Source organism: Mobula birostris, chromosome 7 (assembly GCF_030028105.1).
Source record: "Mobula birostris isolate sMobBir1 chromosome 7, sMobBir1.hap1, whole genome shotgun sequence".
In the NCBI taxonomy this organism is placed as follows: Eukaryota; Metazoa; Chordata; class Chondrichthyes; order Myliobatiformes; family Myliobatidae; genus Mobula; species Mobula birostris.
The window spans coordinates 105461619-105489495 of NC_092376.1; the positions used below are offsets into that span (position 1 = coordinate 105461619).

General features: G+C 43.5%; 1 protein-coding gene across 1 annotated transcript in view; it reads left to right on the plus strand.

The window, feature by feature from the left end:
- The window catches only part of LOC140200352 (dedicator of cytokinesis protein 2-like), a 699328-nt gene that overhangs the window by 299145 nt on the left and 372306 nt on the right, over positions 1-27877 (plus strand). Inside the window, exon 26 of the mRNA XM_072263559.1 lies at positions 5144-5283. Within this exon, the coding sequence (XP_072119660.1) occupies positions 5144-5283 (140 nt within the window). The remainder of the gene's footprint in view (positions 1-5143; positions 5284-27877) is intronic.

The following is a 27877-nucleotide window of genomic DNA, read 5'->3' on the forward strand; positions in this document are numbered from 1 at the left end:
AAGGTTGAACCAAGTTGGAATGAGGCTCATGTTCATTCAGTCACAGCAATGTACTGTAACCCAAAACCACCCAAAAACTGTCCCCTACTGCACCAGACACATTGTAAGATCACCAGGAATAGGCACTGTTAGCCTCAAGGGGCAATACTCTATAATGTAGTTGGCCTAATGGTGACATTCAATCATCATTTTGACACTGAAGCCCTAACAGTCAGAGACTGTTTTCAAGTTGCATTACTTTAATAGAATAAACAGTAAGTTTAAAAACATTTTTCATTCTCAAGATGCAAGATCATGTGCAAAGTCAGCATTTAATGCCATTCCAGAATTTGTGGTACATATTGGTACCAACGATATAAAGGGATGAGATCCTGAAAACAGGATACATGGTGTTAGGAAGGAAGATGAGAAGCAGAACCTCAAGAGTAGTAATCATGGATTTACTGCCTCCACTGTGGCACGCGACAGTGAGGATAGGAATAGAATGAGATGGTGAATAGAAACGTGGCTGAAAAATTGGAGCAGGGAGCAGGGATGTAGATTTCTGGATCATTGGGACTTCTTCTGGGGCAGGTGTGACCTGTACAAAAGGGATAGGTTGCACTTGAATCTGACGGGGACTAATATCCTTGTGGGTAGGTTTGCTAGAGCAGTTGGGAGCGGTTTAAACCACTGGCAGGGGGATGGGAGCCAGTGTGAAAGAGTTAAGGATGAGCCTGCAGGTTTACAAGTAGACGATAGGTGCACTATGAATGTAAGGAAGGACAAGACAATGGTTGGGTACAAATGCTGACAGTGCAATGAGTTCAATTGTACCACAGAGGCAAAATTCAAAAGGGCAAAGAATACAGATCTGAAGGTGTTGTATCTAAATGTACAAGCATTCATAATTCGGTGGATGAACACTTGGTGCAATTAGAGATTGGTCGGTAATGCCTTGAGGGCATCATTGAGCCATGGCTGAAAGAAGGTTATAGTTGAGAGCATAATATCAAAGGATATACTTTGTATCGAAAGGACAGGCAGGAGGCATAGTTAGTGGTGGGCTATGTTGGTAAGAGATGGAATTACACCTTTAGAAAGAGGTGACATGGGGTCAGAGAATGTTGTATCTTTGTAGGTGGAGTTAAGAAACTGCAAGGGTAAAAAAGCCATTATATGAATCATATATAGACCTGCAAATAATAGCCAAGATGTGGGGCTGAGATTGTAAAGGGAACTGGAAAGGGTGAGTAGTAAGGGTAATGTCACAATTGAAATGGGCACTTCAATATACAAGGGGATTGAGAAAATCAGATCGCAAGAGGGGGAATTTATTGAGTACTTACAAGATGGCTTTTTAGGGAAAGTCTATCTTAGATTGGGTGTGTGTAATAATCCAGATTTTATTGGGGAGCTTAAGAGGCAGTTCATAATATGAGTGAATTCATACTGTAATTTGAGAGGGTCAGATGTAAGTCAAATGTATCAAAATCACAATGGAATAAAGGTAACGACAGAGGCATGAGTGAGGAGCTTATGCAGGTGGTTCAGTGGGGGATACTGGCGGGGATGACGGCAAAGCAGAACTGGCTGGAGTTTCTGGAATAGTTCACAAGGCACCGGATAGATCTGTCCCACAGAAGAAGTTCTCAAATGGCAGGGGTAGGCAACCGTGACTGACAAGGGAAGTTAATGACTACATAAAAGCCAAGGAAAGGGTATTTAATGTAGAAAAAATGAGTGGGAAGTGGATGATTGTGAAGTTTTTAAAATCCAACAAAAGGGAACTAAAAAAACCTTAAGAAGGGAAAAGATGAAATACGAGGGCAAACTAGCCAATAATATAAAGCAGGATACTAAATTTTTTTCAATTATGTAAAGAGTAAAAGGGAGGTGAGAGTTAATATTGGACCACTGGAAAATGATGCTGGTGAGGTAGTAATGGCGGACAAAGAAATGTCAGATGATCTTAATGAGTACTTTGCATCTGTCTTCACTGTGGAAGACACTAGCAGTGTGCCAGAAGTCCGTGAGTGTCAGGGAGCAGGAGTGAGTGCCATTGCTATTAGAAAGGAAAAAGTGCTAGAGGAACTGAAAGGTCTCAAGGTGAATAAGTCATCTGGACCAGATGGACTACATCCCAGAGTTCCGAAAGAGGTTATTGAAGGAAATTATAGGCCAGTTAACCTAACCACAGTGGTTGGAAAAGTGTTGGGTTCCATTATTAAGGATGAAGTTTTGGGGCGGTTGAAGACTAATGGTAAAATACATCCAAGTCAGCATGGTTTTAGTAAAGGGAAATCTTGCCTGACAAAACTGTTAGACATTTTCGAGGAAGTAACATGTGGGGTGGACAAAGGAGAGGCAATGGATGTCACTTACATCGATTTTCAGAAGGCATTTGATAAGGTGCCACAAATGAGGCTACTTAACAAGATAAAATTCCATGGCATTACAGGAAAGATACTGGCATGGATAGAGGAATGGCTGACAGCAGGAGGCAGTGAGTGAGAACAAACGGGGTCTTTTCTGGTTGGCTGCCAATGACAAGTGGTGTTCCTCAGGGCTCAGTATTGGGACCACATCTTTTCACATTGTTTGTCAATGATTTAGATAATGGAGTAATGGCTTTGTGGCAAAGCTTGTGGATGATATGAAGATAGGTGGAGGGTAGGCAGTGCTGGGGAAGCAATGTGATTGCAGCAGGACTTAGATAAATTGGAAGAATGGGCAATAAAGTGGCAGATGGAATTCAGTATTGGGAAATATATGATAATGTATTCTGGTAAAAGTGCAAACTATTATCCAAATGGGAAGAAAATTTAAACATCAGAGGAGCAAAGAGACTTAGGAGTCCTTGTGCAAGACTCTCAGAAGGTTAATTTACAGGATGAGTCATTGGTAAGAAGGCAAATGCAATGTTGGCATTCATTTCAATGGGAATAGAATATAAAAACAAGTAGATAATGCTGAGGCTTTATAAGACACTAGTTAGGCCACACTTGGAGTATTGCCAACAATTTTGCAATGCATATCTCAGAAAGGACGTATTGTCGTTGGAGAGTCCGGAGAAGATTCATGAGGATGATTCTGGGAATGAGGGAGTTAACATGAGCAGCGTTTGGCACCTTGTACTCATTGGGATATAGAAGAATGTGGAGGGATGTCATTGAAACCTACCAAATATTGAAACGACTAGGTATGGTGGTTGTAGAGAGGATGTTTCCTATGGTGGGGCTATCCAGAACTAGAGGGCACAGCCTCAAAACTGAGGTGCGACCCTTTAGAATAGAGGTAAGGAGGATTTTTTTTTAGCCAGAGAGTAATGAATCTGTGGAATGCCCTACCACAGACAGCTATAGAGGCCAAGTCCATGGGTATATTTAAAGCAAAAATTGATAGTTTCCTGATTGGTCAGGGCATCAAAGGTTACGGTGAGATGGCAGGTGTAAGGGGTTGAGTGGAATCCGGGATCAGCCATGATGGAATGGTGGAGCAGACTCGATGGGCTGAATGGCCTAATTCTGCTTTTATGTCTTATAGTCTTATTCCTGTTGGGCTAACTGTAAGAACAGCTGGTGTAGGTTGACATCCCTGAATGGTCAGTCCAGTGGATAATTAGGAGTTCACATCCTGAGTGTGATCTGTGACTCTAGCCACATGTATTCTGGAGACTGTCTTTGTGAGGAAGGTTTGTTTGGTTTCCTGACAAACATTGGTTCTAATTATTTAGTTACTGAAAGAACAACAGTTATCAGTTTAGTAATCCCGGGACCAGAAGGTAACAATCCAGAGACATGTACTCTAATCTCCCACAGCTGTTCTGGAGTTAAATTCACTTAATAGCCTGGGTACTAAAACAAAAGTTATGAGAAATAATGGCCTTAGCCTTGAAGGATTTTATAGAATTCTTTCAGCTTCACCAATGTGCTTCAGGAATGGAAATATGTTATCTTTACCTGATCCGGATGATATGTGACTTCCAAATGCCCCCATTCACCATTGGTGCCAGGTCTTTCATTGTCCTTCGTAGAAATTAATGAATTGGAAGAGAATATAAATAGCATGATTAATAATGCAGGTGACAACAAAATTAATGGTAAATGATGTTGTTTAAGGTTACAACAGGACCTCGGTCAAATAGAAAAGTGGGCAAGGGAATGGCAGATGGAGTTTAACTTGGACAAGTGTGAAGTGACGAAGTGTGGGAGGGCAGGACATACACAGAGAATGGCAGGGCCTTAGGGAGTATTATTGAAAAGTGAGACCTTCAGGTACAAACACAAGGAAACCTGTAGATGCTGGAATTTCAAGCAACATACATAAAGATTGCTGGTGAACGCAGCAGGCCAGGCAGCAACTATAGGAAGAGGTACAGACGCCGTTTCGGGCCGAGACCCTTCGTGCCTGGCCTGCTGCATTCACCAGCAATTTTTATGTGTGTTCCTTCAGGTACAAGCATGCTCTCGCAATACACAAAAACTAAAACCAACTGTCAGGTTAGCAACGTAAATCATTGGCTGCAGTCTGCCATCACTTCAGGGCTTGTATGTGTCCAGGTTGAGTTTTTAATGAGTGAGTGGATAGGCTGGGACTGATTACCGTGGAATGAAGGAAGCTGAGAGGCGGCTTTATAGAGGCTTATAAAATTATGAGCTACGTAGCTAGAGTAGATAGTCCCAACCTTTTTACGAAGGTAGTGGATTTTAAAACTAGAGATTTAACTAACAGAGAGAAAAAATTTAAAGGGGACCTGAAGGGCAGATTCTTCACCCAGAAGGTGAATGATTTGACAGAGGAAGTGGTGGGGGTGGAGATAATTATAACTTTTAAAAGGCATTTGGATGTACATGGGTAGGGGCGGTTTAGAAGGATATGGACTTAATGAGGTAGGAATCTTGGATGGCATGGGCATGTTGGGTCAAAGGACTTGTCTAGTTATATGAATCAAAATGCTCGAGCAAACCACTCAGTTCAAAAGCAATGCATGTGATGCCCAACTCTTGAAAGCTGTAGTAAAAATAAACTCCATCCAGCAGTTTTGTTATCAGATCCACTGATTATCAGTACATATCTCCAGTTGTGTAATCACATCCTCAAGCTGTTGAGTCTTATTACACCTGTCAGTTCTCAGAATGTGACTTCAAACTTCTTTTTTCAGAATGTCGGGACATTCTGCTCCCCATGATAACTGACGAGCTGAAGACCCTGTTAGTGGAAAAGGATGATCAGCATCAAGAGCTGAAGTACTGCATCGAACTACTCAACAGCATTCTTGAGGTGTTGAGTGAAGCCAGTGAGGTAGGTGATTGTAACAACAGCACCACCTATTTCATTCTTGCTCTATTAATGGTCGTACCAATTTCTTTTCTCCCATGCATTGTGCTAATAGAGAAATTAAATCTCTGAAAACTATGGATGTTTTGTAACCATAATGATTCTGGCTGAAGCAAGTGTGACGAATTGTATCCTGCTGCTAATTTTATAAGCTTCAAAGTTTGAAGTGAATTTATTATCAAACTAGATATATGTCACCAAGAGATTCATGTTCTTGCAGGCATACATAATAGAATAATTACCATAATAACCCTTTGGTTCAGGAGCCTGACGGTTGAATGGCAATAACTCTTCCTGAGCCTGGTGGTGTAAGTCCTGAAGCTCCTGTTCTTTCTTCCTGATGGCAGCAGTGAGACGAGAACATGTCCTGTGTGTTGCGGGTCACAGATGACGGATGCTGCTTTCCAGTAGAATTTCATGTAGATGTGCTCAATGGTGGGGAGAGCTTTACCTGTGATAGACTGGGCTGCATCCATTACTTTTTGTAGAACTTTCTATTCGAGGGCATTAGTGTTTCTGTATCAGACCATGAGATGTATATATAGATTTAATATATTCAGCAAACTTGAATATTGCACACAGCCACACAGTCAAAAGTGTAAAGCAAGTAGTGCAGGGTGCTAAAGCACACAGCTTTCTGGTGCACCATGAAAGACTCAATTGCAACTGGAATTAGATTTGCGAGCAATAAACTAATCATCTATCAACCTATGCTGTACCTTATCATGCCCCAATCCCCACCTCTGCATTGTTAGTTTTGTATTATGAATAGAAATGTCTGAATACACATTGGAAGTATATGTTGAAAAAGACAGTGATAGAGTCATAGAGTTGCGCAGCATGGAAAGAGGCCCGTTGACCCTGCTCGTTCATGCTGACCAAGGTGCCCACGTCAGCTAGTCCAATTCACCCATATTAGTCCATATTCCTCTTGACCTTTCCTATCCCTGTACTTATCCAAGTACCTTTCAAAGTTAATTTGGGAGTGTTGAATTATCAGAGGAATGAGGTCCAAGGAAGTTAAAGCTTCATATCTTCCGTCACCTTTCTTCTCAGTGGTGTTCGGATGTGAATTTATGAAAGCAACTAATCCACCTTGAAAGATTTAATCTTAGCCTCAGATACTGCTTGTTGAGCTGTCAATAAATAGGTTATGCTCTTATGCTCCCTGTTCCCGCAGAGCTTGGTTCACATTTTTCCTCAATTTCTTAGGATTATGCATTGTATATTATCATAATGGATACCTCCACCCTCACAAACCCACTTTCCTCACCCTCACAGTGTGTGGAAAATGCTGAATTTTGCTGGACTAGGAAACTGACTGTAATTATCTATAGGACATGGAGTTAAGTGTAACCATGTGAATTAAGTTGTTACTAAGATCATCTTAAATTTCCATTAAGTGCAGGAAGTTCGCAGGGGTGGGTCAGGGATAGTATAGTGGTTAGCAAAACACTATTACAGTTTGAGGCATCGGAGTTCAGAGTTCAATTCTGGAGGGATCTTAAAGGAGTTTTTATGTTCTCACAATGAGCATATAGACTTCCTCCAGGTGGTTCAGTTTCCTCCCACTGTCCAAAGATGTACAAGTTAGTAGGTTAATTGGTCATTGTAAGTTGTCCTGTGATTAGGCAAGGGTTGCTGGACAGCATGGCTCATTGTGCTGTGTCTCTAAATAAAATAAAATAAGTAGTTTTTCTATAATTTCATATTTTATTCACAAATAGCATTTCCCTGTTGTTACCTCATGTAAAGATTACATTGGCGTGATCTTTTGGGATTGAGTGTAAAATTGGTTTTACAAACCATTGAATGACGTGTCATTGTAGAACCAAAATTACACCAGGTCTTCCATTTCTCCTGCTGGGTGGGTGAGGTTAAATCATTCCTGTCACTCTGGATGTGGCATTCCAGCTAAAGGAAGAATACTTGCCTGATGAGTCAGAACCAGAAATCCTCAAGGAGCCCGGCATCAATCATGTTAAATAAGTCCATTTGTTTGGCATTCGATCCACCATCCAAAACACACCTTTGTCTCTGCCATTAGCTCACAGTGGAAGTGAGGTGCATACCATCTGCAAAATGCACCCCAATCATTTGCTCAGGTTACTACAACAACTTCTGAATTTAACACCTCTAAAAATAGAAAAGAGCAAGTGCATAGGAATGCTGCCAAATGCAGGATCACCTCCAAGTTGTAAGCTATCCTGACTTGGAAAAATATCCTAATATTTGCTGGGTCTAAATGCAGGAAATTCCTAGCCAACACCAGGAGAAGGAGGAAACATTGACTCAGGCCATGAGAGGCCTGTGTCAGGCATTTTTATGCCTTACAAGGCGCAGATTGGAAGTCTGTGGGAGCGCCAATCCTCGCACAGACACTAGAGCAATGTGTGGTTAAGTACCTTGCTCAAGGATACAAACACACTGCCACAGCTGAGGCTCAAACTAGCAACCTTCAGATCACTAGATGAACACCTTAACCGCTTGGCCATGTGCCCAACACCAGAAGGACCACAGTAATTTAAGGAATCCAACATGTACTTCCCAAGGTCAGTTGGTTAGGGGTGGCCGATAAATGCCTGTCTTGGCAACAATGCCCAAATCTTAAAATATAAAATACGGACGGTTAATTATCAGATGCACACTTCTATCTGTGTCATCTGTTCAGAACCTACTTGTCAGCATGACATGATTTATCCAGATCGCAGAGTAACAATTAAACAGTTATCCAAAAGGGCTGTGACACAATATTGTATTACTGGTGGGATCAGTCTTGGTCGCTTCAGTTAACACTGGAAAGGTAAAAGGTACGAGGCAAACTACATGAACAGATTAGGCATTTAATGCAAAAACAAATTATTTTAATCCTATAGACCTAAATTAGGTGAAATCTCAAATGGTTGAAGTGAACATCAGTGTGTTAATGTTGCCAGTTCAAGCTCTTCCATTTTCAATTGTCTGTATGCTTTGGAGAGATCCAGAATCAGGATGAGAATCAGAAACAGGTTTAATATCATTGACATATGTCATGAAATTTGTAGTTTTGCAGCAGCATTACAGTGCGATGCATAAAATACCATAAATTATATATATATAATTAAATAAAATTAGCACAAAAAGGGAGCAAATATAGTGAGATAGTATTCATTGTTCTGATGGCGGAAGAGTAGAATCTGTTTCTAAAACATTGAGTGTGTGTCTTCTGGCTCCTGTACCTCCTCCCTTAATAGTAGTAATAAGAAGAAAGCATTTCCGAGCTGATGAGGGTCCTTAATGATGGATGCCGCCTTTCTGAGGCTGGGAGGCTAGTGGCCGTGATGGAGCTGGCTGAGGTTGCAACCACCTGCAGCTTTTTGCAATCCTGTACGTAGCCCCTCCATGCCAGATAGACTTGCAACCAGTCAGAATGCTCTCCACAGTACAGCTGTAGAAATTCATGAGAGTCTTTGTGATATAAAAAATCTCCTCAAACTCCTAATAAAATATAGCCACAGTCATGTCTTCTTCATAACTCAAGGCTCAAAGTAAATTTATTATCAAAGTACATATATGTCACTATATACTACACTGAGGTTTATTTTCTTGAGGGTATTCACAGTAAATGTAAAGCAACACAATTGAATCAATGAAAAACCGCATGCACCAATGTGAGGAAGACAACAAACGGTGCAAATACAAAAAGAAAAATAAACAAAATAATGTTAATAAATAAAAAAGCAATAAATATAGAAAATTGAGAAGAAGAATCCTTGAAAGTGAATCCATAGGATGAATTGACTGAAAGTGGCTTCTCTAATAATTTGAATCGCAGGCGTGACCTGAGAAGGACCATCACATTTCCAGCTGAACTTAATTACGAATGTTTCAGTCTTTTACTTAGCCCTCACATGTAATACCTTGTCGATGGATTTTATTAGAGCCTTCCATTCCCATTAGCTCTCTGAAAGACCACCACAATCCATGATGTGATTTATACGGTGACAAAGCCTTAATCTGATACATCAGATGCGAAGTCAAATAACTGATTATTTCATGCTACACGTGCATTATGCTGTGTTGTAGCTTCACAGGTTGACACCTCATTTTTTTTAGGCGAACATCAGTCACTTTTCAGAAATTTCAAAATTCAAAGTAAGTTTAATATCAAAGTATATGTCACCATACCATGAGGTTCACTTTCTTGTGGGCATTAACAATGAAAAAACTGCACATAAGAAGACGGTCAAACAACCAGTGTGCAAAAGACAACAAACTGTGCAAATACGAAGAAAAGCAAATAAAATAATAACACTTAATAAATAAGAAATCAATATCAAAAACATGAGGTGAAGAGTCCTTAATGGTGAGTCGATAAGTTGTGGGAACAATATGGTTTTCGGATAATTGCTTGTCCTCTCATTCAAGAGATTGATGGTTGAGGGCTAATAACTGGTCCTGATCCTTGCGGTGTGAGTCCTGAGACTCGTGTACCTCTTTCTAGATGGCAGTAGCAAGAAGAGAGCATGACCTGTATGGTGGCAGTCCTCGACGATTGATGCTACTTTCCTGTGACAGGTCTCCTTGTAGATGTGTTCAGTGATGGGGAGGGCTTTACTTGTAAAGGACTGGGCTGTATTCACTGCTTTTTGCAGGCTTTTCTGTTAAAGGGCATTGGTGTTTACATATTAGGCCATGATGCAACCAATCAATTTATTTACCACCACGCATCTATAGAAACTTGTCAAAGTTTTAGATAAATGTTCGCTAACTTCTAAGAAAGCAGAGACACTGCCGTGCCCTTCCTTGTAATGGAACTTACATGCTTTGCCCAGGATAAATCCTATGAAGTTATAACATTGAGGAATTTCAATTTGCTGACTGTCTCCAGCTCTGATCCCCTGATGAGGACTGGCTCACGGACCTGCAGTGTCCTCTTCCTCAGTAATCAGCTCTTTGATCTTTCTGACAGTGAGTGAGAGTTGTTGTTGTGGCTCCTCTCAGCCAGATGTTCAATTTCCCTCCTATGTGCTGATTCGTCATTACCTTTGATTCGGTCAATGACAGTGATGTCATCCGAAACTTAAATGTGGCATTGGAATTGAACTTATCCCCATAGTTGTAAGCATCAAGTGAGTAGAGCAGGAGGCTAAACACACAGTCTTGGGGCCCTGTGCTGATGATGATTGTGGAGGAGACCTTGTTGCCAATTTGAACTGGCTGGTGTCTGGCAAGTGAGGAAATTAAGGATCCAGTTGCACAAGAAGTTATCAAGTCCTAGGTCTTAGAGCTTATTGGTCAGTTTTGACGGTATGATTGGATTGAATGCCGAGCTGTAGTCATCCTGATGTATGAATCTTTACCATCCAGATGTTCCAGAGTTGAGTAAAGAGCCAATAGGATGGGATCTGCTGTTGATCTGTTGTGTAGGTAGACAACTTGGAGTGGATCAAAGCCACTCCTTAGGCAGGATTTGATACGTTTCATCACCAGCCTCTCAAACACTTCATCACAGTGGACGTAAGTGCTACTGGATGAAAGACATTGAGGCAGGTTACCACCTTCTTCCTAGGCACCGGTATAATTAAATGTTGCGTGGAGCAAGTGGGTACCTCAGACTGCCAAAGTGAGAGGTTAAATATATCAGTGAATGCGCAGTTAGTTGATTAGCACAAGACTTCAGTACTCAGCCAAGTACTCCAACTGTGCCAGATATTTTCTGTGGCTTCGCCCTCCTGATGTGGATGACGTGATCTGCTCACATTGGCCTCCTGGACTGAAATCACAGGGTCCTCACAGGCTGTGGGAGTTTGTGAAATTGTCTCCATGTTGTGTTACTCAAATGAGCATAAAAGTCATTGAGCTCAACTTGGAGCGAAACCTTGTTGTCGCATATGTCTCTTAGTTATGCTTTGTAGGAGGTGATAACATTCAAGTTCTGCCACAGCTGTTAAGTATCCTTCAGTGATTCCAGTTTGGTCTGGAATTTCAACTTTGCATATGAGATGGCTTTCTGGTGTTCATAGCCGATCCTCTTGCATGTTACTTCATGGCCAGACCTGAACGTCACTAATCTGGCCCTCAGCATATGGCAGATCTCCTGGCTCATCCATATCTTCTGGTTGGGGAAGACTATAAATGATTTGTGGAGAAACAGTCATCCATCATGATTGACTTTATGGTATATTCATTTAGATCCTCTGATGAGCTCTTGCTCAAGTTCAATGACTCAAAGCAGTTCCATAGCACCTCCTCTGCAACCTGTTTGTTGTTCTGACTTCTGGAGTCCTGCTCTTTAGCGTCTACCGCTATGCAGGCAGGAAGAGGACAAACAAATGATCAGTTTTCTTAAAATGTGGTCTTGGGATGTAATGGTAGACATTCCTTATGGTTGTGTAGCAGTGATAGAGTGTGTTGTGACCCCATGGTTCTGTAGGTTATACGTTGATGATAAATGGGCAGAGATTTCTTCAGGCAAGCTTGAGTGGAGCCTCCAGCAATGACTTGAAAGTCATCAGGGGAGGCTATTTCTTGTTTGCTACTCGTGGTACCCAGTACATCGAGTGCTTGCGTAACATTGGTCTGGACCATAGAGGAGAACTCAATTGGAAAGTAGAATGGATAGCACTTAATCATTAGATGTTCCAGCATAACAACACCACTATGTCCAAGCACAATGAAGAGTTTATCATGGAACACAGGCCCCTAACTTTTTCCCTCTTCGAATCAGCAGTGCAATCCATCTGGTGGATCAGGAAGCCTTGTTGTTCTTCCTAGGCACCGGTATAATTAAATGCTGCTTGATGCAAATGGGTACCTCAGACTGCCAAAGTGAGAGGTTAAAGATACCAGTGAATGCTCCAGTGAGTTGATCAGCACAGTCTTCTGTACTCAGTTGTTATACTGTGGTATCTTCTGCCTGACAGTAGAAGGTCAAAGATTATGGGACAAATGAGAGGGGTTATTGACAATGCTGAGGACTCTGCAAATGCAGAGTCTCTGGTATATGTCCTGGATGAGAGGGAGAGAGACCCAGTGATTTTCTCAGCAGTCCTCACACTCTGTCGCAGGGTGTTGGGTTCAGATGCCTTGCAATTCCCATACCAGATGGTGATACAGCCATCTGTAAAAATTGGATTAGTGTAAATACATAAGTGCTCAATGGTTGGCATGGATTAAGTCAGTCAGAGAGTCTGTTTCCATGCTGTATGATTCCATGAATCTATAACAACCCAGAAGCCTGGTGATTCCATCTTGTGACCTCTCAAAACTCATTGCCGTTTTGATAGCATGGAGTCCAGTATTGCACACCATATTCTCACGGTAATCTTATTAAGACTTAATGCTGGCTTATCATTGTATCCTTGTTTTTATCATCTAAAGTTTTCATTTGCATTTTAAAACTTGATCAACCTTCGATGCCTGGTCAACCTACACCTCAGCATTCTTTGTTCTGAAGTAATTGTTCTCTGCCATGTACAGTTTTATAACAGTAACAAGTCTTTAAGACTCCTTGCTAATCTTATAACCGTCATGAAGAATGCAATAACATAAGAATGCATTTATACGGTGATTCTCACTTCTGTTTCAGGAATCGCAAGTTATTTTAAGGCATTTTTGTTGTGTAGCCAGCTGTTGAAATAAGGCAACTGATATGTGCAAACTAGCTCCCACAAACTCCACATGGAGACGCCCACTGTCTTTTTGCCTTATTTTTATCTTATTTTATTTTATTTAGAGATATAGCACAGTAACAGCCCTTTCAAGCCCAAAGAGAACACGCTGCCCAATTACACCTAAGAGATCCGTGAAGGAAGAAAACTAGCCTGTATATTATGAGATAACTCTTGCTCTTCTTTGAAATCATGTGGTGGGATATTCTGTACTGAACTGAGAGGGGTTACATTGTTTTTTAACATCTCATTCAAGGATGGTATTGCTGATGGTGCAACTGTAACTTGTCTTTGATACTGCAGTAATATTCCTGCGTGGATCTACATATTCAACCCTAGAATGAGACTTGATTCACAAAGATTTTAACTCAGAGATGAGAAAGTTGCTAGCTGAGCTACAGCTGACTACAACTGTGCACTGGAGAGTCTTGGTAAATTATTTATTGGGCAACATTAATGCATCAGAGACCGAATGAAGTAGAAGCATTATCAAGTCAGAGAATCATACAACATAGAAACAGGCCCTTTTGGTCCATCTAGTCTATGCGGATGATCAGTACCCATCTACACTAATGCAAATGTTATCTTTCCTTCCGACTCTACCAACTATCCATACTATGGGCAATTTACAGCGGCTGATTCACGGAACAACAAGCGTGTTTTAGGGAGATGGGAAGAATCTGGATCACCTGTGGGAAACCCATGTTGTCAGAGGAAGATGGACAGGACATGAGGAGATTGACACATTGATTCCAACCATGGGCCACAGAGGACATGCAATCCCCTCATTTAAGCAACTCTCCACCAAGTGAAGAGTGGCAATATCCATGCTGATGTGGGCATCAGTAATGGGGTGTCTTCTTGTTGGCATTCTGACAGCTCAGCAGCCCGGGCTGAGCAAAGGGAAAGCTATGGCTTTAAAACCAGGCAAGGGTGTGATCATGACTAGTGTAATGGAGCTGTAAGTCGCAAATGCTTATGCCGCTCACCCTTGTAAGTCAGAAGATGTTTGCACTAAGAGGGAAGTGTGATGCAAAAAGGAGAATTAGAAGTCAGTACATCACTGCTGTCTATCCACCCTTCTAGGCCACTGAGCCAGTGGAAATGTTAGTTACAGTCATTTGTTGTTAAAGACACTTCTTCATGAGGGCAGTAGATCTTTAGAACTGTTTGCCCAAGAGGATTGAAGAGGCGCAATCTAAAATATATTGAAGACAGAGACCGATAAGATTTTACATATTACTTGAAACAAGGTAAATGGGGTCAGTGCCAGTAAGTGATGCTAAGGGAAAAGATCAGCCACAAGATGGCCCCTTCAGATTACAAATGCTGAATTATGTACTTTCCATACATATGAATGACCATTTGGGAGTCCAGCCATTTGGATTTGCTGTCTTCTGCAAGGCTGCTGGCATCTTCTGCCATGTGGCAACTCAATTTACAGCAGTATTCCTACTTGCAAACTGTTTGAGTTCTAAATAGCTTTCAGGAACTGAACCCCGACATAACCTGGAAGGACCTGTAATCCTTATAGAATGGTGGAACTGGAATGAGGGGCAGAGTGGCCCACTCTCGCTTCTCCTTCTTTACGTCCTGATGCTCCTACAACAGTAGATGCCTTCAGCTGGTGCTCTTCTCTAAAAACAGCACTCTACAAATGTGATAATCAGTATGTTTACCACTGGCAAAATGCTGCAGTCATGATAAAGAGGTGTCAGCACTAATTTCAGCTGTGACCTGTGCTGAAATTCAGTTTGATAACATCTCTCCTTCTAATGTATTCCTGCAGTGACTGCCAGATTGCTGTTCTTGGGTGTCCACAATCAAATGGAAAATGTGTGTGAGGAACAAGTTCACAAACAGATGCTCACGCCATAAACAGTTCATTTGTCTGAGGAGTAATGTGAGGAGGAATTCAGAAAGAGACTCAGAGCTAGTTACAAGAAGAGAGGCATTTCCAGTAGACACAGATGTATTGGTGGTCATGGCCATCGTAATGAACATCACTGTGATAGCATATGAATGTTAAGTATCTGTTTTGATCAACAGCTATTGATTTAAGGTGAATTTGGTGATTGGGCAATCCTGTCCAGTCAGGAGGAAGTGAGATTTATTCATTGATCTTGACTGTACACATCAGGTCATTGAACTCCCTGTGCAGTGCATTCAGTCTTTCAGACTTTAAGCCTGGCATTAGGCTGTGGGCGTATTAGCTCCCATTATCTTCAGAGTGTGCATGGACCGCATCCTGCCTCCCTCCACCAACATATCCAGCACAATGAGGAAAATGCATAGTTCAAAGTTCAAAGTAAATTTATTATCGAAGTACATATATGTTACCATCTACAATCCCGAGATTCGTTTTAGAAACATAGAAAACCTACAGCACAATACAGGCCCTTCGGCACACAAAGCTGTGCTGAACATGTTCCTACCCTAGAAATTACCTTGGGTTACCCACAGCCTTCTATTTTTCTGAGCTCCATGTACCTGTCCATGAGTCTCTTAAAAGACCCTATCGTATCTGTATCCACCACCGTTGCAGGCAGCCCATTCCATGCACTCACCGCTCTCTGCATAAAAAACTTACTGCTGACATCTCCTCTGCACCTACTTCCAAGTACCTTCAAACTGTGCCCTCTTGTGCTAGCCATTTCAGCCCTGGGAAAAAGCCTCTGACTATCCACACAATAAATGCCTCTCTTCATCTTATACACCTCTATCAGGTCACCTCTCATCCTCTGTCGCTCCAAGGAAAAATGTCGAATTCACTCAACTATTCTCATAAGGCATGTTCCCCAATCCAGACAACATCCTTCTAAATCTCTTCTGCACTATCTCTATGGTTTCCACATCCTTCCGATAATGAGGCGACCAGAACTGAGCACAGTACTCCACGTGAGATCTGACCAGGGTCCTATATAGCTACAACATTACCGCTCGGCTCCTAAACTCAATTCCATGATTGATGAAGGCCAATGCACCGTATGCTTTCTTAACCATAGAGTCAACCTGCGCAGCTGCTTTGAGTGTCCTATGGACTCAGACCCCAAGATCCCTCTGATCCTCCACACTGCCAAAAGTCTTACCATTAATGCTATATTCTGCCATCATATTTGACCTACCAAAATGAACCTCCTCACATTTATCTGGGTTGAACTCCATCTGTCACTTCTCAGCCCAGTTTTGCATCCTATCAATGTCCCGCTGTAATCTCTGACAGCCCTCCACACTATCCACAGCACCTCCAACTTTTGTGTCATCAGCAAATTTACTAACCTATCCTTCCACTTCCTCATCCAGGTCATTTATAAAAATCATGAAGAGTGGAGGTCCCAGCACAGCTCCTTAAGGCACTCCACTGGTGACTGACCTCCATGCAGAATATGACCCCTCAACAACCATTCTTCGCCTTCTGTGGGCAAGCCAGTTCTGAATCCACAAAGCAAGGTCCCCTTGGATCCCATGCCTTCTTACTTTCTCAATAAGCTTGGCATAGGGTATCTTGTCAAATGCCTTGCTGAAATCCATATGTACTGCATCTACTATTCTACCTACATCAATGTGTTTAGTCACATCCTCAAAAAATTCAGTCAGGCTCTTAAGCCATGACCTGCCTTTGACAAACACATACTGACTATTCCTAATCATATTATGTCTCTCCAAATGTTCATAAATCCTGCCTCTCAGGATCTTCTCCATCAACTTGCCAACCATTGAATTAAGACTCACTGGTCTATAATTTCCTGGGCTATCTCTACTCCCTTTCTTGAATAATGGAACAACATCCACAGCCCTCCAATCCTCCAGAACCTCTCCCGCACCCATTGGTGATACAAAGATCATCGCCAGAGGCTCAGTAATCTCCTCCCTCGCTTCCCAGAGTAGCCTGGGATACATCTTGTCCAGTCCCGGAGACTTATCCAACTTGATGCTTTCCAAAAGCTCCAGCACATCCTCTTTCTTAATATCTACATGCTCAAGCTTTTCAGTCTGCTGCAAGTCATCCCTACAATTGCCAAGATCTTCTTCCGTAGTGAATACTGAAGCAAAGTACTCATTAAGTCCCTTTGCTATCTCCTCCAGTTCCATACACACTTTTCCAATGTCACACTTGATTGGTCCTATTCTCTCATGTCTTATCCGCTTGCTCTTCACATACTTGTAGAATGCCTTGGGTTTTTCCATAATCCTATCCGCCTTCTCATGGCTGCTTCTGGCTCTCCTAATTTCCTTCTTAATCTCCTTCCAGCTAGCCTTATAATCTTCTAGATCTCTATCATTACCTAGTTTTTTGAACATTTCGTAAGCTCTTCTTTTCTTCTTGACCACATTTACAACAGCCTTTGTACACCATGGTTCCTTTACCCTACCATCCTTTCCCTGTCTCATTGGAATGTACCTATGCAGAACTCCACACAAATATCCCCTGAACATTTGCCACATTTCTTCCATACATTTCCCTGAGAAGATCTGTTCCCAATTTATGCTTCCAAGTTCCTGCCTGATAGCTTCATATTTCCCCTTACTCCAATTAAATGCTTTCCTAACTTGTCTGTTCCTATCCCTCTCCAATGCTATGATAAAGGAGATAGAATTGTGATCACTATCTCCAGAAAGCTCTCCCGCTGAGAGACCTGACACCTGAAACCAGGTTCATTTTCCAATACCAGATCAAGTACAGCCCTCCTCTTGTAGGCTTATCTACATATTGTGTCAAGAAACCTTCTGGAACACACCTAATAAACTCTACCCCATCTAAACCCCTCACTCTAGGGACATGCCAATCGTTATTTGGGAAACTAAAATCTCCTACCATGACAACCCTGTTATTATTACACCTTTCCAGAATCTGTCTCCCTATCCGCTCCTCAGTGTCTCTGTGACTATTGGGTGGTCTATAAAAAACACCCAGTAGAGTTATTGACCCCTTCCTGTTCCTAACTTCCACCCACAGAGACTCCATATGCTGCCTGACCTGCTGAGTTCCTCCAGCGTGTTGTGAGTGTTGCTGAGACTCCGTAGACAATCCCTCCATGTCTTCCTCCTTTTCTGCAGCCGTGACACTATTATTGATCAACAGTGCCATGCCTCCACCTCTTTTGCCTCCTCCCTGTCCTTTCTGAAACATCTAAAGCCTGGCACTCGAAGTAACCATTCCTGCCCCTGAGCCATCCAAGTGTCCGTAATGGTCAGAACATCATAGCTCCAATTACTGATCCACGCTCTAAGCTCATCTGCTTTGTTGATAATACTCCTTGTATTAAAATAGACACATCTCAAACCACCGGTCTGAGCACGTCCCTTCTTTATCACCTGTCTATCCTCCCTCTCGCACTGTCTACAAGCTTTCTCTATTTGTGAGCCAAAAGCCTCTTCCCCTGTTTGGTTCCCAACCCCAGCAATCCTAGTTTAAACTCACCACAATAGCCTTAGCAAACCTCCCCGCCAGGATATTGGTCCCCCTGGGATTCAAGTGCAACCTGTCCTTTTTGTACAGATCACTCCTGCCCCAAAAGAGGTCCCAATGATCCAGAAATCGGAATCTCTGCCCCCTGTTCCAATCCCTCAGCCACGCATTTATCCTCCACCTCGCTCTATTCCTATACTCACTGTCACGTGGCACAGGCAGTAATCCCAAAGTTGCTACCTTTGAAGTCCTGCTTCTCAACTTCCTTCCTAACTCCCTGTAGTCTTTTTTCAGGACCTCCTCCCTTTTCCCACCTATGTCGTTGGTACCAATATGTACCACAACCTCTGGCTGTTCTCCTTCCCACTTCAGGATATCGTGGACGTAATCAGAAACATCCCGGACCCTGGCACCTGGGAGGCATGCTACCATCCATACTTCTTTGCTGCATCTACAGAATTGCCTGTCTGACCCCCTAACTATAGAGTCCCCTATCACTGCTGCTATCCTCTTCCTTTCCCTACTCTTCTGAGCCACAGGCCAGACTCTTTTCTTGTGGGCATTCACAGTAAATACAAAGAAACGCAACAGAATTAATGAAACACCGCACACAAGATGAACAACCAATATGCAGAAGACAACAAACTGAAAATACAAAAATAAAACTAATAGTACTAATAAGTAAACAAGCAATAAATATTGAGAACATGAGAATAAGAGTCCTTGAAAGTGGGTCTGTAGTTTGTGGGAATATTTCAATGATAGGGCAAGTGAAGTTGAGTGCCAAATCTATGCAAACTTCAAAGAAAATGGAGGTGCTGCCATGCCTTCTTTGTAATGGCACTTACATGCTGGCCCAGGACAGATCCTTTGAGATCATAACACTACAAAATTTAGAGCTGTTGGCCCTCTTTTTTTTGTAATTCAAATTTTTATTATTATTTATTCTTATTTTACAAAGCAGCACAGCATGTCATAGAGCAGATAGAGTACAGCATATTGACACAGCCATCCCATGACAGGAAAACAAGTAAAACTTATGACCCTCTTCATCTATGATCACTCAGTGAGGACTGACTCATGGACCTCCAGTTTTCTCCTCCTACAGTCAACAATTAGCTCCTTGGTCTTGCTGACAGTGAGTGAGAGTTCGTTGCCGTGGCACCACTCAGCCAGATTTTCAGTCTCCCTCCTACTTGCTTAATGGGCACAGAGGGCCCATTCACTGCCATGTTTCCATATCAGATTCCTGTACACTACGAGCATCTGTTCCAGCTGAAATACATCTCCCCTTTCTGTTGTACATCCACCTTCAAGCAATGAGGTCCAACAGTACATGATTCCACTGATTTACCTGTCTAATGATGAAATGCAGGTCTTGGCTATGTGCTATCAAATATCGAGTGACTAGGGCGAAAACGTTAGTGTGTTAGTTGAAAGCATCACTTTCCCCATGCTCAAATCAAAGCTATCAGGTTTAGATTCAACATTCAGATGAGAAATTTAGAATGGTATTTTATTAATTTAGAAGAATATGAGGATGGAAGAAATGGGGACTGAGTTTGAATGTGCTAGCATAGACATGATGGTCTGAATGGCTTCGTCCCGCATCATAAATATTTGAGTGGACTATTGTTGATATTTCAGGTGCTTCAGCCAACATTTGAAGCAGTCTGCAACTTTGTAGCCTTGCTTCAGTGCAGCATTGTGATATGAAAGCTGCAATGCAACTTTGCCATTGAATGCACGGTATCCAGAGTGCAGCGCTCCTCAGCACCTGCCCTGCATCCTCGTCAATATTGTCAGAACCTTTGGTGCTGCTCTTTCTAAAGTATTTCGCTCCATCCTATCTCTGTTGTTCAGCACCAACTCCTGTTCAGTATTGCAAATAGTTACTCATTAAATTGAAAACATTTCTTCCATCTGGGGCTGTGAACCAGTTAGTGGAGGGAGTATTTACTGTAATTGCAGACTGTGGTTCAGATTCCAAATTATTAGAGATTTTGCAGTCAAGGCTGATCACAGAATATACACAGAGCTTTATATCTTAGTAGACGACTGTCATGCTCGAAGTATACACATGTTTCAATCTTCTTTTCACTGGCTAAGTCAATCACAAATATTACCAAAATAAATTGATGCATCAAAATGCAGTGAATGAAAAGCCACAAACATGCCAGATCAGAGTAAGAGGTTTCTGCATCTCATTTGTATTCAGGGGAACTGTATCTGTGAACTTATACTGGGTTATTATTCTGACTACAGTTTACCTGAATGGACAGGTGAGTTTATCTCGGGTGTATTTGAAACCAGAGATCAGGAAATTTACAAATCCAGTTTTCAGAGCTAAAAAAAAAAGTGATGGAGACACAAGAGACTGCAGATGCTTGAATCTGGAGCAACACATAATCTGTTCGAAGAACTCAGTGGAGGGAAAATTCAATCACAAACAAGAGAAAATCTGCAGATGTTGGAAATACAAGCCACACACAAAATAGTAGAGGAACTCAGCAGCCCAGGTAGCATCTATGGAAAAGAGTAAACAGTTGGCATTTCGGGCTGAGACCCTTCATCAGGACTGGAAAATAAAGATGAGGAGTCAGAGTTAGAAGGTGGGGGGAGGAGAGGAAGAAACACAAGGTGATAGGTGAAACCGGAAGGGGGAAAGGGGTGAAATAAAGAGCTGGGAAGTTGATTAGTGAAAGAGATACAAGGCTGGAGAGGACAGAAGGCATGGAAAAAAGAAAAGGGGAGGAGTAGCAAAGGGAGGTGATAGGCAGGTAAGAAAATAAGGTGAGAGAGAAACATCGACTATACTCTTTTTCATAGATGCTGCCTGGCCTGCTGAGTTCCTCCAGCATTTGGTGTATGTTGTGGGGAGAAAACATTGTTGACATTTTGGGTTGAAACTCTGCATCGGGACCTGAATCTGGGTTGTACCAAAGTAATTATTCTGGCTTTGTGAGATGAGGAATTGGTGAGTGCCAAAAGCATGCAATATGAGAAGGGAAGAAACAAGTTAGTCTTTTCTGATGACACAACTGTTGTTGGTAGAATCTTAGATGGTGATAAGGTGGCATATAGGAGTGTGATAGAGTAGTTAATTGAAAGATGTTGTAACAACAACCTTGCACTCAATGTCACTCAGAAAGACCAAGGAATTGACTGTGGACTTTAAGAAGGGAAGTCGAGGGACCACAGACCAGATGTTATCAAGGGGTCAGCGATGGAAAAGATGAGCAGTTTCAAGTTCCCAGGTATCAATATCACTGAAGATTTTTCCTAGTCCCAATATGTAATGTACTGATGTAATCATGAAGAGGCTACGCCAGTACTATATTTCATTTCAGAGCTTGAGGTGATTTGGTATGTCATCACAGACTACAGCAAATTTATACAGAGGTACCATGGGAAGCATCTTAACTGGTTGCATCACTGTCTGATATGGAGGGGCCACTGCACAGGGTTGGAAAATTCTGCGGAGATGAGTAAACTGAAAAGAAAATGCCTTAAAAAGACAGCATCCTTCATTAAGGACCTGCATCACCCTCTTTTCATCCCATCTGAGAGGAGATACAGGAATCTAGGAACAGCTTCTTCCTGTCTGTCGTTAGATTTCTGAACAGATAATGAGGTCTTGAAGACTACCTCATAAAAGTCAACTGTTTATTCATTTCCATAGATGCAGCCTGACCTGCTGAGTTCCTCCAGCATTTTGTATGTGCAACACTAACTCACTACTTTTTACTTCTTCCTTGCACTACTTATTTATTTTTAAATGTATTTCTTATTATAATTTATAGTGTTGTGGAGCTCTGGGGGCACGGTCGACAGCTTGCTCCAGCAATCCTAGCAGCCAGCACTAGTTATTGTTCTTGTTTTAAAATGGGTTCATGGGTTTATTGGGATGTTCAAGTTCATTTATTGTTATATTTTAGCTTGGGTTGTAGTTGTTCGCTTGTGTTTTTGTGGGTTACCCTGACTGTAACTGGGGTGTGTGATGGTCACCTCCCCCATCTGTATGAGACTGGGCTGGTTCTCACTGAGCGATGGCACTCTGACTGTTATTGTGCTTGTTGCAATAAAACTGGCTATAAAGATAAATGAGCTCTTCTCATCTGTCATCATGGACCAAATGTTGGCCACTTTAGGGTCAGGAGTGGGATTACAAATTGATAGCAAAATTGAAGAGCTACAACATGAGATGGAGCGCCTTAAGATTGGGGTGATAAGTTGAGGGACAGAGCGATATGCCTTCCCCGCACTCCCGGGTGATAAGTTGAGGGACAGAGCGGTATGCCTTCCCCGCACTCCCGGGTGATAAGTTGAGGGACAGAGCGGTATGCCTTCCCCGCACTCCCGGGTGATAAGTTGAGGGACAGAGCGATATGCCTTCCCCGCACTCCCGGGTGATAAGTTGAGGGACTGAGCGATATGCCTTCCCCGCACTCCCGGGTGATAAATTGAGGGACAGAGCGATATGCCTTCCCTGCACTCCCGGGCTGAGCTCCCGAATACAGGATGCTGACCCGGAAGGAGTACTTGGAACGAGCGTCAAGCCTTCCCAGGGAACTCTGATGAGGTGAGCAGACCCAGGCTCCCCAATCCGGATACACCGTGGAGTGCATCACCCGCCAGCCTCGCGGCCTGTGCTGGGGAACCCAAGATGCCGCACCCACGAGAGGATGGGCAATGCTGCAGGCACTACCAATGCCACTGGAGAACGAGAAGGACTAAAGGGTTCCAGTGGTTAAAGCCACAAGGTCCACCCTGAATCTACCCAGATACAATGGTACTGGCTGTCTGGAGCCTTACCTGGCGCAAGTCAAACTTGCCACATGGCACGATGGCAAGGTTCACTGTGTGCCATCATTCCATGGCACAAAGTGAACCTTGCCCTGGCGCTGGAGAGGGATGCCTTGCAGCCCCTCCTCAAGCTAACACTGCCTGAGCAGTGTGACCACAGGGCCCTCATAGCTGTATTTCACGCCAGTCCCACTGTGTGCCATGGAACGATCTCTGCTACCCGTGTGGTGAGGCAGGCCATGTGGCCTGGGACTACCCCACACTAGCTCCACGTCACAGCCCAGTGTGGCTATCGGGAATCTCTGAGTGGGCAGCGCTGCCCAAGACCTCCAGTAGAATCCCTCCATCGTCCTTTCTCCGGGTGGGCCACTTAGGTGAAGAGAAAGGCTTATACATGGATTGTGTGGTGGAGGCATGAGATGCCATGTGCTGGGAGACATGGGGTAATCTGCCTGGGTGTCCTCCCCAGCACGGACCAGCCATCCCCACCTGGGTGAGCAACAATGGAGGTCCAGCTGGCTACGGTAACTGGCGACTGTGAGGCATGTGAGGAAAGAGGAGGCTGCGTATCGCAGTGCGGAAAAACGCTGGAGCACAAAGTATGGCTTGCCAACATCTGGGAGTCCTGCATCATTGGCCTGGACTAGCTGACCCACTGGGGGGGCCATGTGGATGTGCTGGGGGCAACACTCTACCTCGGCATTGAAGCCATGGCTCTCCAGCAGGGCAGCTCCAGGAAGCGAACTATGCAGACACAGCAATAACCACTGCCGGTCTCACAGCGGCCCACCCCACAGTGGCCCAACACAACACTACAGAGCCAGGGGCAAACGGTGGTGGTGGCACTTCAGGTGCCAGCTAGTGGTGAGGTAGACCACCCCACCATTGACCCCACCATCTGTGCAGTGAGCTGGAGAATGATCCTGTGCTGGCCCAGGTGAGGGGAGGACAGTGGCTGGAGTGGGCAGAGGTCTCTGCCCTGGATCCAGAGACCAAAGCCCTGTACTCTCAGTAGGGCACACTGAAGGTGTGCGAAGGTTGCTGTTCCAGCGGTTGCTGCTTTCCAATGGCGACAGACATCTCCTGCAGCTGGTGGTCCTCCGAGGGCTCTGTGACACAGTGCTGCAATCGGTGCATGGGCTGGTGGGGGCTGACCAATTCGGGTTTGCAAAGACATTGGGCAAGCTGCACAAATGCTTCTATTGGCCTGGGTGCAGGCAGGATGTGGAGCTGTCTGTGCACTGCTGCCATGCTTGCGTGTCACAGAAGGGGCTGGACCACCAGTCTAGGATGCCAATATTCCAGTACCTGGTGGAGGCCCCAGTATGGGTCTACTGTACTACTCCACCCAGAAGAGGGGACCATCCCCCAGGCTGGGAGCCACTGGAATGGTCGGGGAAAGGCGCTCAGCTGCATCTCTGATGCGGTACACTGGGTGCGGTTACCTCAGTGGTGGAAGACTGTCATGATCTACCAGGACTGTCTGGCACTGTGTTGGCCCTTGGTCACCACTCACCCAACGAGGCTGGAGGAAGGAAGTGACCCCACAGGTCCCTTGCCTCTTGCCTCACCACACAGAACCTCCCCTGGGGGGCTACAGACTTCACCCCAGCAACCCAGGTGGCGGCGACAACCTCCACTGGGACTTCCGGACTGTGTTGTGGACTCTGGGGTTGCTGGGGATGGTGTACCCCTCAGGTGGGGGCAGTTTGGTGCTCCGGGGGTGTGATTGACTGCTTGCCTCAGCATTCCTAGTGGCCAGTGCAACTTATTGTTCTTGTTTTAAAATGTGTTCATGGTGTGTGTGTTCAGTAGAGTTATGGTGAGATGTTCACATTCATTTATTGTTACATTTTAGCTCAGGTTGTAATAGTTGTTCATTTGTGCATTTGTGGGTTGTCCTGACTGTAACCAAAGTGGGTAATAATCACCTCCCGTGTCTCTATGTGACTGTGTTGGTTCTAGAAACATAGAAAGCCTACAGCACAATACAGGCCCTTCGGTCCACAAAGCTGTGCCAAACATGTCCTTACTTTAGAGGTTCTCATTGATGGCATTCTGTCTGTTATTGCTTGTCACAATAAAAACAGCATTTGAGATAAACGAGCCCTTCTTGTCTGTCATCATGGACCAAATGCTTGCCACGGTATATTTTATGTACTGCACTGTACCGCTGCTGCATAACAACAAATTTCATGACCTGCAGTATGTCAGTGGTAATAAACCTGATTTTAATTCTGAACTCTGGCGGCCCCTCTAACAAAATACAGGAAAATGAGCTTGTCTTATCCAACCTGCTGTTTCATCAGAGAGGCAAGCAAATAACCTCATGAGTCCAGCCCAAGCACTGGCAAGTATTAGATTAAACAAATTTCTGAGCATGGGATTGCAAAGATGTCATTGTGTCTTCCAGTAATATATCATGGAAACAAGTCATCTGGCTCAACTTGCCTCTGCTGGCCAAGGTCCTTTCCTAAGCTACTCCTATTTACCTGATTTTGGCCTATTTGAATCTTCCCTATCAATGTAGATATCCAAAAGTATTTTGTTCCTGCAAATATATTGTTAGTCAGAATGTTTCAGGTAGGATGTGGAGATTGCATTGACTAAATGGCAGGTCTCTGCATACCTGAGGTCCCTGACAAATACACATGACAATTCAGCACAGAGATATCCATTGAATCAGTTACTCAGCAGCAAATCATAGAACAAACCCACAAATAAGGAGGTACTGTAGTGATCTGGCAGATTAACCACTACCTTGCTGAGGCCATGCAACAACTCTCAGACATCTCCTCTAACTTACCCCTTCAGCAGGACCTCACTAAGGAGCACCTGGCAATTGTCACCCGCACCATCTCTGACCTTCTTATATCTGGTGATCTCCCATCCACTGCCATCAATCTCATAGTTCCCATACCCCGCACCTCCGATTTCCACCTCCTTCCAAGATCCGTAAACCTGCCTGTCCAGGTAGACCCATTGTTTCTGCCTGTTCCTGCCCCACAGAACTTATATCTGCATACCTCAACTCAGTTTTATCACCCCTGGTTCAGGCCCTTCCTAACTACATCCGTGACACTTCGCATGTTCTTGATCTTTTCAATGACTTCAAGCTCCTGAGTCCTGGTTGTTTCATTTTCACTATGGATGTCCAGTCCCTATACAACTCCATTCACCATCAGGAAGGCTGGAAATCTCTCCATTTCTATTTGGACACCAAGACCCAAACAATTCTTCTCCACCACCACTCTCCTCTCTCTGGCTAAACTTGTCCTCACTCTCAATAATTTATCTTTTGGCTCCTCCCACTTCCTTCAAACAAAAGATGTTGTCATTGGCACTTGCAAGGGTTCCAGCTAGGCCTGATTTTGCCGGCTATGTGGACAGTCAGTGTTCCAAGCTTACAATGGTATCACTCCCCAGCTTAGCCTATGCTACACTGACGACTGCATTGGTGCTGCTTCCTGCACCTATACTGAGCTCATCGACTTCATCAACTTCCATCCTGCCTCAAATTTACCTGGACCATTTCTGACACCTCCTTCCCCTTTCTCAACCACTCTGTCTCTATCTCTGGAGACAACTTATCCACTGATATATTTTAAACCCACTAATTCCTACAGCTACCTGGACTATATCTCTTCTCACTCTGTCACTGGTAAAAATGCCTTACCCTTCTCTCAATTCATCCCTCTCCATTGGATTGCCTCCCCCCCCTTTACCATTCCTCATTCCCTTTTCCCTCTCTCACCTTATCTCCTTACCTTCCCATCAGCTCCTTCAGGTGCTCCTCCTCCTTCCCTTTGTTCCCTTGGCCTTCTGCTTTTTCCTATCAGGTTCCTCCTTCTCCAGCCCTTAATCTCTTTCACCAATCGACTTCCCAGCTCTTCACTTCACCTCTCCCCCTCTGCCAGTTTCACCTATCACCTACTACCTTGTGCTTCTTCCTCCCCTCCCCTCATTTCTTACTCTGACTTCTCATCTCTTTTCTCCAGTCCTGATGAAGGGTCTCAGCCCGAAACATCGACTGTTTACCCTTTTCCATAGATGCTGCCTGGCCTGCTGAGTTCCTCCAGCATTCTGTGTGCATTACCCTGTACTTCTATTTCCAGCATCTGTAGATTTTCTCTTCTTTGTGACAGAACTAGCCCTGATGACTGCTGGTCTGACCACCTCTTAATCTACAAAGCTATCTCCATCAAAACATTAACATCAACAGGAGCATTGGCTCAATGAGATTAACTGTAAATGTGAAATGTGATCTGAAGTGAAAGTCTGAAAAATTGTGTGTTAGTCTGCGAGTGTGATATGAAATGTGAAGATAAGAAATCAAGGCAATGGTCACAATACCACTCAGATTGATCAATTGTGTACTCACTTCTCCGGCTGTGACATTTATTATGTATGAACTAGGCAATAAGTAGCTTAAGATTCACTGATCCATATAGCTTGGAAGTGTTTTGTTTCGTAACTTCAAAACATTAAACTAATTAAAAGGAAGACACGGGATTCCGAAATGTGAGTCTAACTTTGTGCTTTGACTTTAAGCGAGACGTGTACGTATCACGTGATAGAATCATGATGTGTGCAATTCATTTAGACCATAACACCATAAGACATAAGAGCAGAATTAGGCCATTTGGCCCGTCAAGTCTGCTCCATCATTTCATCATAGCTGATCCGTTTT